At 34.0% G+C, this 19,465-nt stretch overlaps 2 protein-coding genes across 5 annotated transcripts; one reads left to right on the top strand and one right to left on the bottom strand.

Moving 5' to 3' along the window:
- Positions 1 to 6,657: 6,657 nt before the first annotated feature.
- On the top strand, positions 6,658 to 10,111 carry LOC133881683 (BURP domain-containing protein 12-like). Of its 2 annotated transcripts, none has more exons than XM_062320678.1 (9): positions 6,658 to 6,789; positions 6,920 to 6,970; positions 7,091 to 7,300; positions 7,589 to 7,774; positions 7,878 to 7,952; positions 8,138 to 8,326; positions 8,424 to 8,498; positions 8,703 to 8,888; positions 8,988 to 10,111. In XM_062320678.1, exons 1-9 carry the CDS (start codon positions 6,727 to 6,729, stop codon positions 9,915 to 9,917), a joined length of 1,965 nt encoding a protein of 654 aa, XP_062176662.1. In that variant the 5' UTR covers positions 6,658 to 6,726; the 3' UTR covers positions 9,918 to 10,111. The 2 variants fall into 2 exon arrangements, with proteins under 2 accessions (XP_062176662.1, XP_062176663.1); XM_062320679.1 differs by having other exon boundaries at positions 6,665 to 6,789; positions 6,920 to 6,964.
- Positions 10,112 to 10,953: 842 nt separating this feature from the next.
- On the bottom strand, positions 10,954 to 17,795 carry LOC133881685 (uncharacterized). Of its 3 annotated transcripts, none has more exons than XM_062320681.1 (8): positions 17,471 to 17,795; positions 17,056 to 17,107; positions 15,523 to 15,793; positions 15,343 to 15,404; positions 14,628 to 14,826; positions 14,424 to 14,520; positions 11,858 to 11,940; positions 10,954 to 11,215 (listed from the first exon to the last, which is right to left on the bottom strand). In XM_062320681.1, the coding sequence occupies exons 2-8, from the start codon at positions 17,104 to 17,106 to the stop codon at positions 11,208 to 11,210; spliced, it is 771 nt and encodes a 256-aa protein (XP_062176665.1). In that variant the 5' UTR covers position 17,107; positions 17,471 to 17,795; the 3' UTR covers positions 10,954 to 11,207. The 3 variants fall into 3 exon arrangements, with proteins under 3 accessions (XP_062176665.1, XP_062176664.1, XP_062176666.1); XM_062320680.1 differs by having other exon boundaries at positions 17,056 to 17,116; XM_062320682.1 differs by lacking the exon at positions 17,471 to 17,795 and having other exon boundaries at positions 15,523 to 15,803; positions 17,056 to 17,106.
- Between the last annotated feature and the right edge of the window lie 1,670 nt (positions 17,796 to 19,465).

The following is a 19,465-nucleotide window of genomic DNA, read 5'->3' on the forward strand; positions in this document are numbered from 1 at the left end:
AGCAGATCTCGGACAAGTAAATTTCATAGGAGCTCTCATATTTTTTGCCCGAATTTCTAGCGACCCAAGCAAAAAATTATTGGGAATCCAAATCCTTATACTCAGTAGAGTTTAACTTACTAGTGCATTAGATTAATATGGTACAGTGTGTTATCGATCCTGGTCTTGAAACAGGTGACCAAGCCAGAACCCAAACACCTTTGCCATAACCATTTTGTTTTCGGTGGGAAAATACTTAGTATACTACAGCTTTTATTATAATTCTCCTACAAATTGAGTGACAATCTATAGTTGGTGAAATAATTAAGAATATATGATTGACAAGTCATTTAGAGTAAGGTTAACAATTTTTTACACGACCCACGAATTCAACACGAAAGTAGTGGGTTAAGGTTAACGGATCTAGTTAGGGTTGACCTATATGATTTTATATCTATGTTTTAACATGGCCCAAATCTGACATGTGAACATCAATTGTCACCTCTACCTTATAGCATGTGATTTTCACGTGCATTTTTAATTTTCACATATAATTTTAATATGACTCTTATAACTTTTGTTCATCAACCATGAATGTGAGTGAGGATGTCACATAACAGTACTAAGTATAACCTCATGCTAGTTATAAGTAGAATTGAATTTGTCTTTGATAGATAGAAAAAGACATAAGTACTAGTATAAAAATCAAACCTAGCTAGGCCTCATTTCAAGGACCAAAGATACATATTACAGCATTTTCTTTAAAAATTGAGAAGAAAAAAGTAACTATTAGTGTGTCACAAGAGCAAAGAGCTAGGTACCTCTTTGTTGGTTTAGAGGCCAAACCAGTGAAGAAAACTCTAGATTAATCTCTATTGTTAGTCATTAATCAAATGAATCATCAAGATACTAGGTACAATTATAGTTTTATGTCTAGCTAGGCATCCTATGCTATAAAACAGCTAGCTAACTAGCGTTCTTATCCAGCTTGAGCATGGTTAAGACTTGCAAATCTAGTTACTTCTTACCCATCTTCTTAATCTTCATCCTCTCCGCCAAAAACAGTGTGTAGTTATAAACATTCATATGCATCAAATTCTCACGTTGTTTCGGAGAATGTTTTAGTATGAAGTTTATGCATGTTTTCATTTGCCTATACACTTAGGCCTATGTTGTACGATGATCTTATTATGTGTTAACACACTTTGTGTACAAACCGAGTACACAAAGTGTGCAAATGGCATTACTCAAGTAATGCGATACACCACCCTCACTTATCCTCCTAAAGCCTATGTGGCGTAGTGGAAATTAATTGGTCTTTTTTTTTATTTGGGGGACCGCGCCACATAGGCTTTAGGAGATAGCCTGGATAGGAGCCTTAGAAGGGGATGAGGGGGTGGTGTAGAGCATTACTCCTAGCAGTTAGCCCTTAGACTAGCCATTGGTATAATAATAATAATAATAATAGCTATTCGACATGCCATATCAGTTGAAAATTACATTTTTATCTTACAATTATCTCACAATATTGATGTGACAATTGCAACTAATCTTTGGACAAGTCATTGCCAAATCGCTCAACTTGTACTATCCAACCTTTATGTTTTTTTATTTGGTTAGTGATCCTAGAACATGTTCAGTGTCTGGCTATCAGCCTAATGTTTTTAATGGGTTGTGTTTCACATTTCCGATCTATAAGGGTTTTGGATCCAGCAATGCTTACACAAATTGACTTCTTTCCGGGCATTGTTTTCTAAAGACGAGTAGTTGAAGGCACAGGGCCAAGAATAAATAAATTATATAATTTATTTATTTTTGGTATATGGTTATTAATGTGTTTTTATTAGCTTCTTTTTTCTTTTTTTTTTGAATAATATTTTTATGTGAGTAAAGGTGAAAATTGCTTTTATAAGTATATTGTGTTTTAAAGATTGTTTTGTGTTTTTTTGAAATAATTTCAATATTCATCGGTATGAAAAATCTAAAGCTAAAAACTCTGAGATAGCGAAGTCATTTGCTTTAAAGTTACAACATCACAAATACAACTAGAAATTTCTTCCATCCAAACCTTATCTATGACATGTAAAGTTGTCGTCTTAACTAATCCATGTGCAGCATAATTATTTGCTCTCTTGGTATGATAAATCTGACAATTCCTTAGCCCTTAAAGAACTATTTTAATATCCTCTATGATATATCCATACCTGCTCCAATTCGGGCTCGTGTTCTTGACCGAGCTACTACTTGCAGCGAATCACCCTCCAACATTATGCTAGGCAACCCGAGATCACGATTGAATTCCACTGCATTCAATGCCACGCACTATTGATTCTACCACCACATGCGCTGCTAAAAAACAGATAGTCTGACTTCTATCCGCAGTCACCATGCCTTGAAAATCCTCCACAATGATACCTACGCCCAATCTTACAAACTCATGCATGTCACGGTATCTTAATGGTGAAAATATTAAGCAACAAAATTTGACATGTAATTTAATTGTTTAGTTCTAACCTGATAAGTGACATATGCACTCTTATATCAGTTTATAAGAAACCTATAGTAAAAGTTATAATACCCTAAGACGACTCTCATTTCATTTATGTAGGTCATTCATTTATTAGTTTTTTCCCATTTAAATTACCAAATAGGTAGCAGTACAATCTTTTGAGATATAGGGTAGGTGTTAAATATTACTTATTTTCTATTAACTAATCTTTTGAGATAATAAATGATTTAACAAATAAGACTTCCATAGTGATGGAATGGAAAAGTTAAATACTGTCTTTTTCACGATTTTCAATGAGATTATCTATCAATTGAGTATTTATCAAGCAAGCAATGAAGCCAAAATAAAATAAAATAAAATAATATATATATATATATATATATATATATATATAAATTGTTATTAGTTGACCTAGTGCAATTATGCAAGCTAAGGTAGTATTTTCATGCATTAAAGGCGCCGCACTCATCGTCGTAGTTTTTTTTTTTTTTTTTTTTTAACTGGTCGATGTTTCTTAAGGGGCAAGCTACGCAGGAATACGAATATCCTTCCTTGGGATAATATTCGTTTTATGATTATGATTTAAAATTTATGCATTGAATGGTGTATTTAAATTTAATATTGGCACGTTTTTTAAAAAAATTAGATAAATTTCACTTGCACCCGTCGAAGTATAAATGATTTTGCCACAAAACAATGCTAATGTGATAATTCTAACTAGCTAATACTTGGATTTTTTTTGTTTATTTAACAATGACTAATTCAATGATTGTTTATGACTACGACATCAATATTAATCTTTTTTTTTAAGAATAATGCTTATAAAACACACATTTTTATCCCACAAAACAATGATGATGTGACAATTCTAACAGGTCTTTGAATTTTTTTTTAACAATGACTGATTAAAGGTTGGTTGAAATTGTCACATCAACATTGTGAGATAATTATGAGATAAAAAATGTAATTTTTTGCATTACTTTAGTACGTTTAGATCCAATACTCCTATTCAGTAATGCTAGAAATTAACCACAATTTTATCTCACAATTCTCTTACCTTACTCCCACGGTGGTTCCAATAAGCATTTATTTAAAATAAAAAATAAAAAAATTGAAGACTTATTGGCATTGCCACGTCAGCAGAGGAGACAGTGATAAGATAAAAATATAGGTTATATCATTACTCTACTAGTATTAGAAGAAAATGATTGGTGTACTATAATTTTTGTTACAATTTTCTTACCGATTGACGTGATAGTTCATAATTTGTGAAATGATTAAGAGTATATGATTGAAAATTCAGCAACTAACTAATCATTTTACCATTTATAAATTGTCATATCAATTTGTAAGGTACTTTGTAATAAAAGCTATACTACCCTTAACAACACTCACTATTAAAACATAACTCAAATAGTACTGGATTAGATCATAAAAGGGTCTATTAGTATTAAGTTTATGATGTAGAGGTTTCAAGACGTTTTGTTTAAAAAAATAGTGATTTCAAAATGCAGTTAATGAAAATTCGATTTTTAAAAATGCAGATAAGTATTTCATAAAATTTATAAAAATCATGTTTTTAAAAAAGCACCCCCTTTAAAATTGTACGTTTTTAAAAAATGGATAATTGCATCGTTGGTCCCTGTGGTATGCCATAATTATTTTTCACTCCCTATGGTTTAAAAAGTTCATGAGAGGTCCCTGTGCTATGTAATAATTACGTTTTACTCCCTGGGTCGATTTTCCGTCCACCATTTTGACAGAATCTGTTAGCTCTACACGTCAGCGCCACATGTCGCCAATAAGATGGCGACACGTGTCCATCTTAATAAAAAAAATATAAATTTATTAAAAAATAAATAAAAATACTTATTTAAAAAAAAAAAAAACGTGAGGCTGTTTTTTTTTTGTTTTTTTTTTTTGAATTTTAATTTTTTTTAAAAAAATAAGTTTAATTATTTATTTTTTAATAAATTTATATTTTTTATTAAGATGGACACGTGTCACCATCTTATCGACGACATGTGGCGCTGACGTGGCATTTGACGGAATCTGTTAAAAAATTTAACATAATTTGATGCTAGGGATCGATTTGTAATTATTGCATAACACAGGGACTCCCATGAACTTTTTAAACCATAGGGAGTGAAAAATAATTATGACATACCACAGGGACCAACGGTACAATTATCCCTTTAAAACACACATCCCCTTACATATTGCTCGAAAACATATAAGGTTTTTCAACTTTTCAAACCATTTTTTTTTTTTTTTTTTGTCAAATGCACTTCAAAATTGTACATTTTCTGCATTTTTGTTTGAAAAACATGAGTTTGACCTGATAAATCATGGGCAAGTTTCTTGAGTTTAATCAGAGTTGATTAATTAACTCATGGCTTTCAGTCATTTCAGGAGAGTTTCATGTTGACTAAATGAGTTTTGAAACCTTAATTATCCATATTATTAGAAAATAGTAATTGACGTTTTTTTAAATGAAATAAATATCCTAGGTAAGATTTATTATTATTATTATTTGATCCAAGATTGTAGGATAATGCTAAATTTAGTATATATTTAACTATGATTTCCTCAAATTGATGTGATAATTTATGTTACATTATTAGTGTCACGATGTCATTTAAATTTTTTAAATTAAATAACGTGACAACATATTTGCCATGTGTTAACATGTATATTATTAAATCTGTAAAATATAATCTTAAATATAAAATGGTTCCTTTAATTTCTATTTCACTTGAAATACAGAGCCTATTTCGCTATATATGGATAGGTATATATAAAATGTGTGAAAGATTAGACAATTCAACAAACCATGTCAAAATCATTAAATGTCATACCAAATGTTTTTATTTCATTTTAGGGGTAATTAAAATTAAGCTATCTGTGAATATGTCTAATTAATATGTTTTATCCCTCAGCTGATTTTCAAAAAACAAAATAAAATCATATTAACCTCCTTATAATTTACATTAAATTGATATAGTTTGGATAGAACCAATCAAAATGATGCCCCATCATCATCTTCACAAACTTAGCTGCACATTAATTATAATCAATTAAATATATAATAATATTGTAACGTCTCATATCGCTTGGATATGGGAATGAAGATGTACTTATATGAATATTCGTACACTTCTTGATATAACACGTTTCAAAGCCGTGATGGTCATAAACCTATCAGAATTTTGCAGTTGAGCGTGCTTCTGCGAGAGTAGTACCAGAATGGGTGACCTCCTGTAAAGTCTAGTTTGGAATAGCAAAAAACGAACAATATTTTATCGTTGAAGGTGTGGGTCGTTACAAATATAGTATCACTTGATTAGTTCACCAAAATATATCAATTTAATCCAAATTAAGAAGGCCGGTTTGGTTTAACTTTTTAAAGATCATGGAATTAAGTAAAGTGTAATTAGACCTAAGATTAGGAAGGCAAATTATAGTTTACCCTATATATTATTTAGAAAGCAGTATGATTGCAGAATTTTCAAACCAATTAACCTTCCTCGTACTGTGGTGGCATGTGTTGCCTCCACTAGGTGAGACTTTCGAAGATGTTAAGAGGGAGAAGAAGAGTATGGATCTGGGATTTCATTGAACTGGTTATTATATGATATATTATGATGACCTTCTCATGATACTTTTGGGTCATCTCATTCTCTTAATTAGTATTGTCATAATATTATTGCTTCTTGGGAAACCCTAGCTATCAATTATTGGCTTAATTTTCTACCCACTTGGATTATTGAAATCTCTCTTCGATCTCTCCCAAGCATGAGGGACACGTCAGACATAACAATTATTATAAATGAAAAAATTAACAAAATTTTACAAGTAAATTTAATTGTTTAATGACTAACTTAATAAGTGCCACGGGAATTGTTCCGTCAGGAACAGGATCATCTCTGTTTCATGGTTCATATTAGATTTCACAGCATCTAATGGTGTATATGTTGTCTACGTTGCTATGCCATTTAAAATTTTTAAATAACGTGATATCATGTAGACCGTTAAATGCCATAAAATTTAATCTGGACCATAAAATGTAGTACCATTAGCACCGCTAATTAAGCTAGTGGCAATCCACATAAATGCCATGTGATACAAGATGAGTGAAACAATTATTTTAATCAACTAAGAAATTAAGCCATGCACCGGATGGTTATAAAAGCTAGCATGGTTTTCTTGAAATCTCACACCCTTAATCAACAAGAGTTATGAGAAATATGGCTCTTCCATCTGCATATTGGATCCTCTCCTTTTATCTTTTGCTCTTAATGGTAAATCCTTCTTTTATCTTACACCCTTAATCAACAGAAGTTGAAATTAATGAATCTTGAGCTCCATGCATTTTATATGAAAGTTTAGCATTTCTTAAATTTGATCTTAATTTGCGTTGTTTGTTCACAGTGTGATCATGGAAGTGGAGCAAGGGATGTTGCTAAGCAAGAGCATGTTAGTGTGCCGTTTCATGATCATCTGCTTAATTTTTAAATTTGATTTCGAAGCTTAATTACACTTCTCTGAAGTTGATTTGCATCGTGGCCATATATTGATCTTTGAGTTTTTGTTTGCATGCAGTGGAACCATGCTAATGGAGTGAAGGTCGACGAAGCTGGACAACACTTGAACCAAGAAGAGATGAACCAACCCTACATAGCTGGGTATAGAAACAGACAAGCAAATTATATAGCTAGTTATGGAACCAGAGAAGACGTAAAAGACAATTACGTAGCTCAGTATGGCACTAAAAAAGCCTTGAAAGACTCTGGGATGGAGTACAAAGAACACGTTAGTGTTTGTTTTGGTGATGTGGTTATTACACTGTATTTTAGGGTTTACAATTGAGAAATGCTATTAGTAGACTGTTATACGACTGTCATACGATTGAGATCATGACATGGCAGTGAAAATCAACCGTTGATTTTTTCTTTTCTTTTTTACAAGCCCTTACTGATCCAAATGCTGATTTTCACTGACACGTCATCCCAATTGTATGACAGTCGTATAACAGTTTACTAAATAGCATTACTATTTACATTTTGTCAAATTTATATTAATTTGGATTCTTGTTTCCAGCATGGCCAACAAGTGGAGGTGGCAAACCAAAAAGAGATAGACCAGCCCTACATAGCTGCGTACCAAAAAAGACAGACAAATTACATAACCAGTTATGGAAGCAGAGAAGATGTGAAGGACAATTACATAGCTCAATATGGCACTAAAAAAGCCTTGAAAGACTCTGAGATGAAAAATAAAGAGCATGTTAGTGTTTGTTCTGGTGATATATATATATATATGCCTATTACACTGTATTTAAGGGTTTACATTTTGTCAAGTTGATCTTAATTTGGATTCTTGTTTGCAGGGCCACCAACAAGTGGAGGTGGCAAACCAAAATGAGAGGAACCAACCCTACATAGCTGCGTACAGAAATACAGAGGTAAATTTACATAACTAGTTATGCAATTAAATAGCTCATTATGGCACTAAAAATAAGCCTTGAAAGACTCTGAGATGGAGAATAAAGAGCATATTAGTCTTTGTTTTGGTGATATGCCTATTATACTGTATCTAAGAGTTTACACTTAGTTAAAAGTTTATCTTAATTTGGATTCTTGTTGACAGCATGGCCAACAAGTGGAGGTGGCAAACAAACAAGAGATAGAGTACCAGCCCTACATAGCTGCGTACAGAAAGAGACAGGCAAATTACATAACCAGTTATGGAAGCAGAGAAGATGTGAAAGACAATTACATAGCTCAGTATAATACAAAAGAATCCTTGAAAGACTCTGAGATGAAAAATAAAGAGCATGTTAGTGTTTGTTCTGGTGATATATATATGCCTATTACACTGTATTTAAGGGTTTACATTTTGTCAAGTTGATCTTAATTTGGATTCTTGTTTGCAGGGCCACCAACAAGTAGAGGTGGCAAACCAAAAAGAGAGGAACCAACCCTACATAGCAGGGTACAGCAATACACAGGTAAATTACATAACTAGTTATGGAACCAAAAAAGATGTGAAAGACAATTAAATAGCTCAGTATGGCGCTAAAAAAGCCTTGAAAGACTCTGAGATAGAGAATAAAGAGCATGTTAGTCTTTGTTTTGGTGATATGTCTATTATACTGTATCTAAGAGTTTACTCTTTGTTAAAAGTCTATCTTAATTTGGATTCTTGTTGACAGCATGGCCAACAAGTGGAGGTGGCAAATAAACAGGAGATAGACCAGCCCTACAAAGCTGGGTACAAAAACAAACAGGCAAATCACATAACCAGTTATGGAAACAGAGAAGATGTGAAAGACAATTACATAACTCAGTATGGTACTAAAGAAGCCTTAAAAGACTCAGAGATTGAGAATAAAGAGCATGTTAGTCTTTGTTTTTGATTTGCTCACTACTCATTATTTGAGAGCTAGAGTTTGTAAGTCTTTGTTGAAGTTGATCTTGATTTGGGTTCTTGTTTGCAGTGTGGCCAACAAGTGGTGGAAAACCAAAAAGAGATGAACCAACAACCCTACATAGCTGGGTACAGAAACAGAGAAGCAAATTACAAAACTGGTTATGGAGGCAGAGGAGATGCGAAAGACAGTTACATAACTTCATACACTAGGAAGAGTCAGAATTCCTACATAGCTGCCTACAGAAATACGCAAGACTTGCATGAAAATCAAATGGCAGAAAAGGCATCATCATCCCACATGGATCACTCGGAAGCATTCAAGTCAGGCTTTTTCGCCATTGATGATCTGTATGTTGGGAGAACAATGGCAGTCCACTTCCCCATACAAGAATTTCCCCACTTCTTGCCTAGAGAAGAAGCTGATTCCATTCCTTTCTCATTGCCCCAACTCCCAGACGTTCTTCAACTCTTCTCAATCCCTACAGATTCTCCCAATGCAAAAGCCATGAAAGACACACTCCAGCAGTGTGAATCTTTACCCATCAAGGGGGAGATCAAGCTCTGTGCTACCTCTTTAGAATCCATGGTTGATTTTGTGAACAACATCATGGGCTCGCGGACTAACTTGAATGTCCTAACAACAACAACACACCCCACAATGCCAACTGCCCTGACACAAAACTACACTGTCTTGAGAATTTCAGCAGAAATTTATGCTCCTAAATGGGTAGCTTGCCACCCACTGCCTTACCCTTACAAAGTTTTCTACTGTCACTTCATAGAAAGGAGCAAGATTTTCAAGGTTTCACTAGGAGGTGAGAACGGACAGAAGGTGGAAGCTGTTGCTGTATGCCACATGGACACGTCTGATTGGGACCCTAATCACATTCTGTTTAGCCAACTTGGAATCAAGCCCGGCTCGTCTTCTCCAATATGCCATTTCCTCCCCGTATATCATCTTGTCTGGGTTCCATCGCCGACAACAGCCTCTATCTAAGCAACAGCACCGTTGTCTCTATGTTGTGTAGATGTTGAATAAAGGTCAATAATCACCGAGTTCTTGTTCTGCTTGTGATGGTACTTTCTGGTTTGTTGTTTCTGTGTCATGTTGGGGAAAATCAGATGTACAAAAGGCTCTGACTTTGTTCTTAAGCATTTAGTTATGAAACATTCCTGGCACTTGTGTTATGAGTTCAAACTGTGTTTTTCTTTCAGCTAAGTAATGCTACACGCTTCTATTTTGACAGTCCTTAATATGATTTTTAAAATCACCATTAAATATGATATGGTGATTTTAAAAGCCACCTCCGGGAGTGTGAAAACGGAAGTAAGAGAGTGAGAGTGTATGTAACATTACTCCTTCCAGTTTGTTGATAAGAATCCAACCGTGAACTTTGTCCTCCATATTTCTTTATCATTCCCAATATGCTGCAACTTTTGTAATGGTAGTACCCCAAATGAACAAAGTCTTCCTCTAAAATGTGTCGAGATATTTTCTTCCAATCCAACCTATCAAACTAAAGAGTAATATTAAAAATCTCACTTCTATCATACCATTATCGTACCTTGCTAACGTAGCAATGCTAATGAAACTTCGATCATCCCTTGCAATTTTCAAAAGAGCTCAATTTCTAATTTGATGAAGTTAAGAAGATTTTTGAAATATGTGGTTTTGACCCGCCCACTCATCCAACCCAAAAAAAAATAAAAAATAAAAGAAGAAGAAGAGAGACCATGGTTTGGGCCACAATTGAGGTTAAAACCCCTGAAAGCCCTTCTCTCTGATCTCTATCAGTTAGCCCTGTGAAGACTCCATTAAACAGAGAAGGAAAAGGGAAAGGGGCACCAGCCCCACAACATTCTCAATTCTCAATGCATTCAGATTTTGTCAAGAACAAATTTTTCTTCCCAACAAGGTTAAAAGAATTTTCTCCAACTCAGTCTATTAAGGTGGCGTGTCCAAATGCAATAACTCGAGTGACTCTCAGCTTAATAGGAGGAAAACTTTGTCAGTCAAGAACAAACAAATCAGATAAAAGGAAATTCTGCCCAAAAGCAATAAATCATTTGCTTGTCATTTCGTGACTCAAACCACAAAATATGCTGCCTCAGATATGACAGAGAGAGTGAGGAAGAGAGAAAGAAAGAGGCATTCACATTTCTAACTTGGCAGATTATTATGTAAAGGATAAAAATCACAATCCGTGGACAAACGTTGGAATCTCTGCAGTATTCAATGACCCATGTATCTCTGCAACGCTTCCCCAAGACCTCCCAACTCAGTGGCTCACTTGCCTGTTGGAACAAAAGATTACAAAAATATTCAAACCGGCGTATTTAAAATAATAGATAATTTTCTTTCACTGTTCATCCCCTTTCCAAGAATCATTAGTGCAGAGAAGAAAATGCCTTATGGCCGTAAATAAAAATTAATCTAATCCAGTGTGAATCAAATCAAACCTGAAAGAAACAAGTTGGTGAACTGATGATAAGAAATGAAAACTAGTTCATCATTTTATATGACCTTAGAAAAATAAATAATTCATTAAACCCCAAGGGGTTAGCTTGAGTGGTAAATCACTTGGTCCTAATGCCTCATGAAGCATCAGGTCTAAGATTCGATCCCCACTGAGTGCAAAATAATTTTTTGATGCTACGCCCGCAGGCTTTTACCCAACCTGTGGAGGGGGCGCTCTGCACGGTGTCCCGAGAATCTAGTCAGGGTAAAACCCCATATACTCCGATTATCAAAATAATAATAATAATAATTCTCTGAAAATTTATAAAAGATGAAGAAGAAAAAAATGCCACTTAGGTTGTGATATGAGAAAATTTGTATTGCATACAATTTTTAAGGATTTTGTTCGATCATTTGTTCTCTCATTCATGTTATTAGGAAGAAAAAGCAACTGCAAAACAAAACAAAAGGGCACTTACCATAGTTCTGGCGCACCATGGAGAACTTGTAAATGGCCTTAAGTAAGGAACCGTGTCTCATGGACTTCAATGATCCCATATGTCTGCAAAACAAAAAATGGGTCGCAATTCAGTCCAAGAAAAGAAAATGTAATATAGCGAGAAGCTTCTCAATCACAAGCTCACCACAACTCCCAGATCAGAAAATGGAGAAAGGAAATACACGCAACATAAGTTTCTCAAAGGCATGACAAAAATGAAGATATTAAAGTCAAAGCCTTCTTTTTGTTTAGTTTTTCTTTTCTTTTCTTTTTTTCTTTTGTCAGGATTTTCAGAAAGCAACCCTTTTTAGGTTTTTGGTTTTCACTATAAACATAATAAAGTAACAGGGTTACTCCAAAAGACCCTGTTGTAAACTTTCTCATGGATCATAATGAAACACTCAAGATAAGCAAATACAACCCCTTCTAAGAAAACAAGGTTAAAGGCTTCGCAAGTTTCTATGAACTTTTCGTGATAGCGCGTGTATCTATATATATATATATATACATATATATTCAAAACAGTTATTTCTGTTCCTGCTCAAATGTTTACATTTTCTAGTGCATAACCAAAAACTACTCTTCTGCCTTTTTTTCTTTTACAAGTACTTATTTAGATGCTAACAAAACAGTGCCACAACTCTTAAGAGTCATTGATCAAAGTTAGGAAGAAGTAGGGAGATAAAGATGCAAATTTTGAAAGTTAAAATCGGCTGCTGTATTTAGTTTCTTGGTAGTCTTACACATGTGACTAGTCCAAACAGAGCAAAAATCCAAAATAATAATAATAATAATTTGAACTCAAGTCCTCACAGGAAATAGCTAATAGTTGAGTTTCTGAGCCTCTTTAACAGTCAATCAAGTGTTAGTAAAAATAATGCCAATTAAACAAAACTCTCAAGGTGCATAATTCTGCTCACTTTGTTATCCACTTTGGACTGCCTTGCTGTTTAGTGCCAAAATGACCAAAAGGGAAACACATTGGTTAAAAAAAAGATCATGAAGAATATCAAGGTTATCTCCATATAATCACAACGTCTATGGACATCATATAAGAATACAAAAAATAAATTTCACACAGCTTTGTTTATCTAGAAACCATTTCCTAGAAAAATGGACATAAAGGTAGATCTATTTTTTTTTTATAAGTAATTGTAATATCATTAAAAAGCACAAAGGCGCAACCCAAATGCACAAGGACTAAGAACTATATAAGAGATACCCTTATTCAAAAAAGGAAAGCGAATTAAGAAAATCATAAAAATTAAACAAACTAACAAAGTCGAGAGTAGTTGTCTAGTGGAAAGAGTATTGAGGAAGAAATAGTTTAGTTCCACCACTATTCTCTCATGGTCTGCAAAACTTCTATCATTTCTTTCCCTCCAAAAGCACTACATTTAGCAAGACAGAAACATCTTCCACATTGTTGAACTCTGAAGACTACCACCTAGTCAGTTATAAATTTCTAACAACAAACAAGCGAAAAGGTCTACCGCACTTCTAGGCATAACTCATGCTAACCCAAACATGACTGAAATAACATTCCATAATGTCCTAGCAATCTCACAATGAAGTAGAAGATGATCCAAATACTTTCCACTCCTCTTACATATAAAGCACCAATCTACCACTATGATATGTCGTTTCCTTAACTTATCCATGGTATGGATCTTTCCTAGAACGGCCAACCAGGCAAAAAAATGCCACTCTCATGGGAACATTATTCCACCAAACACCCTTTCAAGGGAAGGGAGTACCATCATGGAGAACAAGAACATTGTAGAAAGATCTAACGTCAAACAACCCTCTTTTGGAAAGGGGCCAACAAAGCTTGTCTCCACCTCCCCATCTCAATCCGAAGGAAAACAACAAATTGAAAAATGAAGCAAAGACATCCACCTCTCAATCGTGAACCGCTTTGATAATGCTTACATCCCACTAATGAGAGTCACTAAATAACTCCAAATGATCCGCCACAGAAGCATCCTATACGCGAGCAATATTGTACAAATCTATTGCAAGCTGAAACAATTCAGGTTATGCATAGCTACTACCCATGCTAAGCTACAAACCTTCAACACTCATCCATTGACGAAATGGAATAAGGATATATTTCAGAAAAGGCCGGCACTAAAAAAGGTCCAGACTGCTGCTTACACAGACTATTTGACTTTTTTTTTTTTTCCCCCTTTCCAGGAGTACTGAGCTGGAACATAAATATTGAATCTCAAAATGAACCCCACAGAAACATAGTTTTTAAAACTTAGAATTTGGCTTAATACTGAATATTTCTTCAGCTTTGGACAAGTTGTGTGATTTGATGGATCACTGATTTTTCCACTTCCCCGGCTTCTTATTAAAAACTTCCAAAAGTGTCATAAAGTTACTTAAAAAAAACTCAAAAAATAAGAAATCCCAATATTACTAAGAAAGCCTGAAAAAAAAATTCTAGCCTCCCTTGAAATCAAGGGGTAACTTCTCCTATATCACAGCAACTAAGTGAAGTATTTAGGAAGAAAAACACCATGAGAAGAAAAAATACTCACACAATCTCAGTATATCGAATCCTCCATGCAGGAAAACCTAGGTGACATCTTGCAGGTCCATATGCTAATAGAAGGTCAGGTTCTGGCCCTCCGGCACCTGATAGTATATGAACATAAATACCCAAAGTTCATACAGTAAAATGAAAACAAAATCAATTCTCTATTGAGAACATCTATTGAGAACATCTGTGAAGTAAAACAAACCAACGGCTCTTAGTGCCTCGGTCATGTGAGGTTCTGTAAAAACTCTATCTTCCTGATCTCCACCAGAATTAGCTGATGTTATATACTTTGTAAAAAGTAAGTTAGCTGCTTTAGCCACAGCTTCCTTTCCGTCAGAGTATGAAGCAAATTCTAACGACATATGTTTTTGGTCAAGTAGCTTATTATTTTCATCAGCTTCCTGCAAATAATAAACGCTAAATGTGTTGATAGCTCTGGTAGAATATTTAATATACCGATGGCATAAAAATCCGTTGCAAATGAATACAAATAATGTTGAGTATCTTTTCTTTAAAGTATCACAGTTATTCATCATAAAAAGAAGAAATAACCACAACCGAAGAGGCTCTTTTTCTAATGTATTTGAAAGAACAAATAAAATTCATGTACAGTTTAACGAATACAGAAAGAAGCACCAAATGAGTGTACACACACACATATCAAGACTTTTACATCAAGAATTATGTTAAATTTATCCTAATGAGACTGTGCAAGTTACCCGCATTGTTCCTGTAGTAAGCTTTTTTAAATGAAGTTTTATATGACAAGAAAAGTCAATTTGCTGGTATAATGCAATCATGGGTTTTAGCTAAACCTATAATCATATTAACATTTTAGCTGAACAGCCTTTCCATCAATGAATGGTGGTAAACTGGGGATATAAGTGTAACTTTATTGTAAAGATAGAAGATAGTACCTGAAATACTGTTGCATTGTTCATCTTCCCCAAGATGGCTTCTTTTGATTTCTTTAATACACCTATAGCATCAAAATGTTTATGAACGCATCATATACAAAACAAGAGTTGCATACACGCCTTTACATTATTACACAGCAATTGTAGAACTTCCACCTTGTTAAATGCATGTGCCCTCACCTTCCATGTCATAAAGGCATACATGCTTCACGCCAATAGTTTCCAGCCACTGTAAAAGTTTAGTGATCTCTAAAGTTTGGTAAGCTTCTTCACTTCCTACCACAATAGCCAGATACTGGAGCTTTCCTAAATTAAGGGCTTTGTAGCTCTTCAGTAGTCCGCTAGAGATAAGATAACTTTCAACCACATGAACTATTTCCACCATAAAGTACCATACGTCGACAATAAAATGCAGAATACACCATAATAGTAGAAGTCCAAAATTGCCAATCTGCACCAGCCTTAAAAACCAGAATGAACATCGTATTTAAGTTCAAAGAAAATCCCATGACCTGAATCATGAGTATCAATCAGAATAAGTGCTTAACTACAGTAAGCTCTTCACGGCAAGCTCTTTAAATTTGATTTACAAACTTTTGATTAAGTTTTGTGGATCTGAAAACACGAGTTTTTTGCTTGTTAAGAGGTTATAGGTTGAAGGCCATCCGTGGTGAAGGAAGAGAAGGCTCAGAAAATTAGCTTTTTTGCATCCTACTTCCAGGTTAACATCTCATTCTTGAGATATTATATTAAACTAAAATTTCTGAACAGCTTGAAAGATGTCCCCACTAAAGATCGTATTTAAGTGGGATTACAACTATATAACAGGTACTGGACTACTAACACCTTATAGGAGTTGAAGACATCAAGAAGGCTGTTATACGTGCCCTCCAAACCCACCATTTCTCAGGCTACATCCTAACCAAATGTTCACCTCAAATGGTGTCGTTTGATTTTTATTCTTTTATGCTTCATGCCAGATGAAAGTAATCCCAGTGTACCATAATTGAATTAATCCCATTCTTTTCTATGTAGAACAAAATGAAACTATTACAAAAGTACATATACATATAGCTTGAATACTTTAGGAATGAATTTCATCAAAAAAATTATCCATCACTTTCAACAATGATCCCAATTTCATGCAATAACTAAATGCTGTTTATCCACGAAACTGTTCTAAAGAATAGACTGTGCTACACATCTAAATAGAAATATTAAACCTAATTCACTAGCACATGATGTCCATGCTTCGCTCTGTTTATCATGCTAACAAAACATCTGTGAAATAGCCTAAAATCCCTACATCAAAACATCTTGCGTACCATTAAATGCTGCCATACACGCAAACTCAACAATGATAAAGATACATGTCTTTTTAGACTCCATATTAATTCCAGCAATTGGATTACAAGCAAGTCAAATATGATAGCTAAAATCTATTTCAAGTAACGAAAGGGGAAAATACACCTACACCCCCTATAGTTTGATGCAACTCTATTAAACACCTCTTGAATTTTTTGCAATCACATGCTTTATTCAAGGATTCCGATCGACTGCTTAAATCCATTTCCTCATAAAATATAGTTACGAAAATTCATCACACCCCATAAACTCATTGAATCGCGTGGCTGAAGCCAATTATAGTAAAAAGAAAAATTATCCAGTAAATAAATAACACTAAACAAGAAGCTCATGCTCTTAGCCACTCACTCGAGCAATCAAACGGTTAGCCTTCTGAATTTCTTCTCCAAAGCCCACCATTCTGAAAAATCAATAAGAAAGTAAAAATAAACTCATCAAACTAAAGTTCCCATATAGTAAAGGAACATGCATATACAACGCACACAAAATTTGTAGCCTGTTCAGAATAACAAAGAAGCTTACGCAAAAGAAATTTAAAGAAAGTATTTTCAGATGTACGTAGGAAGATAACCAGCCAATTGTAAAAAGAAAAATGTCCACAATGACCAGAAAAATTGAATCTTTTTAAAAACCTAGTAAAACAAATGCAACAGATTGAAACGGAGCAGAAAATTTGGGGAAATTTGCAATCACTTGTGCTTGTGATATAAGATGAACTGTTTTGGGACGCCGGACCCAAATGGGTTGGAGCTATGAAGCTTACCTTGAGTGCTTCTGTGAAGGCTCTCACTCAGTCACTCGGGTTGGCGAGCTCTGTTTCTTTTTTTGTGGTCAGTTCTGTCGCTGAATCGAATTGTACAAAACTCTGTGTACAACGTACGAATCTGTGTGTATATATGTCCTGTGGTCGGGGAAATCCGTTTTACCCAGAGAATTTTCGGAATTGGCTTTCTTTTCAGAAAGTGACATTCGACCCACAAGCTACAAATATGCACACCACCATTATTCCACAGCTACCAGAGAGAGAGAGAGAGAGAGAGAGAGAGAGGGGGGCTCCAGCCGCTCCACTCACAAAAAAAATCTTAAGAAAAAAAGGCTGGGCTTCGCACGTTAATGGATATGAAAATGATGCATGGAATAAGGGTGAAAAGTAGCATTTACTCTACCAATAAATCACTTTCGCATTTTAAGTTGTTCATGATATGTGAATTTTGTTGTTATTTTTTTTCAATTGTGAAATTTGGACAACCTAATAATAAAAAAATTGTATCCGAATAGTTCAATCCTACGTGTAGGGATGTTTAAGTGGGCGGTTAAAAACCGCTTCACATCCGCTATCTGTATGCTTGCAAGGGGCTTATTGGTAGATATTTAACGAGAAATGATCCCTACACTCATTTTTCACAACAGCTCCACAACAAGCTGACGTGGCTGGTAATATTTTATTATTTTTTTTGTTTTCTTTTGTTTTCTTTTTGTAAAAAAATAATAAAATATTACCAACCACATCAACTTGTTGTGGGGCTGTTGTGAGAAATGAGTGTAAATAATAAAATATTACCAGCCACATCAGCTTGTTATGGGGCTGTTGTGAGAAATGAGTGTAGGGATCATTTCTCATATTTAACACCTAATTGTAGTCGAGGGAATACTCAATTCGTTATTCACACATATGCGGACGGATAACATAATATGAATAGGCGGATCCGGATATTATTTGCTTCCACATACCCATATATATTTATAAAAATAATTTTGATTTATTAAATTAAAAAAAATAGTTTTGCATTGCCCAAAGTTTTATAGATAGATGCATTCTTTTTCAAATTAGAATTCAATTTATAAATATTTTGTATTGACCGATGTTTACAATTTAATTTATAATTTCACATTACAATTTGCAAGCGTACTTAATTCAAAAATTGAATTAAGCCTATTTAGAAAAGAAAAAAAATCATAAAAGGCTTTTTAAAAAAAAATGACATATAAAATTATAAATTAAGGGAGTAATGCTATACATCATCCCCTTGTCCTCCTTTTGTACTCCCAAATTTGATGTGGCTCTTAAAATCACCATTGAATTTATGATAGATCATTATTGAATTTTGATCCAATGGTAAATTTAATAGCCACATCAATTTTGGGAGGATAAAAGGTGGACAAGAGGATGATGTGTAGCATTACTCAAATTAAGGTAATAGGTTTTTTTAAATAAAATAAAGGGAAATGCTAAAAATCCTCCTTTCATCCTCCATTTGTCCACCTCTTTTGCTTAAAATCAATTTTTTTTATAATAAATGGAGGATGAAAGGTGGATGAGGGATGCATATGTAGCACCCCTCTAAAATAAAATAACAAAACAAAAAAGAGCCCAAAATGCAAAGCAGATAGTACCCAAAAAAAAAAAAACCCACCCACGTGTTCGGTTATGGACGAATTCAGTAAAGTTACAGGTAATGCGCATATTGTTCATGTACTTTTTTTTTTTTACTTTTTCATATTTTTTAATACTAATTAACATCAAAACATTCTCATTTTTTTCACTTTTTATATCGCATTAATAATTTTTTTTATTATTCAAATAAAAAAATTCACTACAATACAAATTTTTTTTACTTTTTTATATCACATCATCATTTTTTACTAATTTCAAAATTAACAACCCACTACTCTTTTATGTTATATACATATTTTTACCAAACAAGCTCATTTATCTGCCCATACAGTTCGATTTACACTTTATACCCCGACCTACATG

Source organism: Alnus glutinosa, chromosome 11 (genome assembly GCF_958979055.1).
Source record: "Alnus glutinosa chromosome 11, dhAlnGlut1.1, whole genome shotgun sequence".
Lineage (NCBI taxonomy): Eukaryota > Viridiplantae > Streptophyta > Magnoliopsida > Fagales > Betulaceae > Alnus > Alnus glutinosa.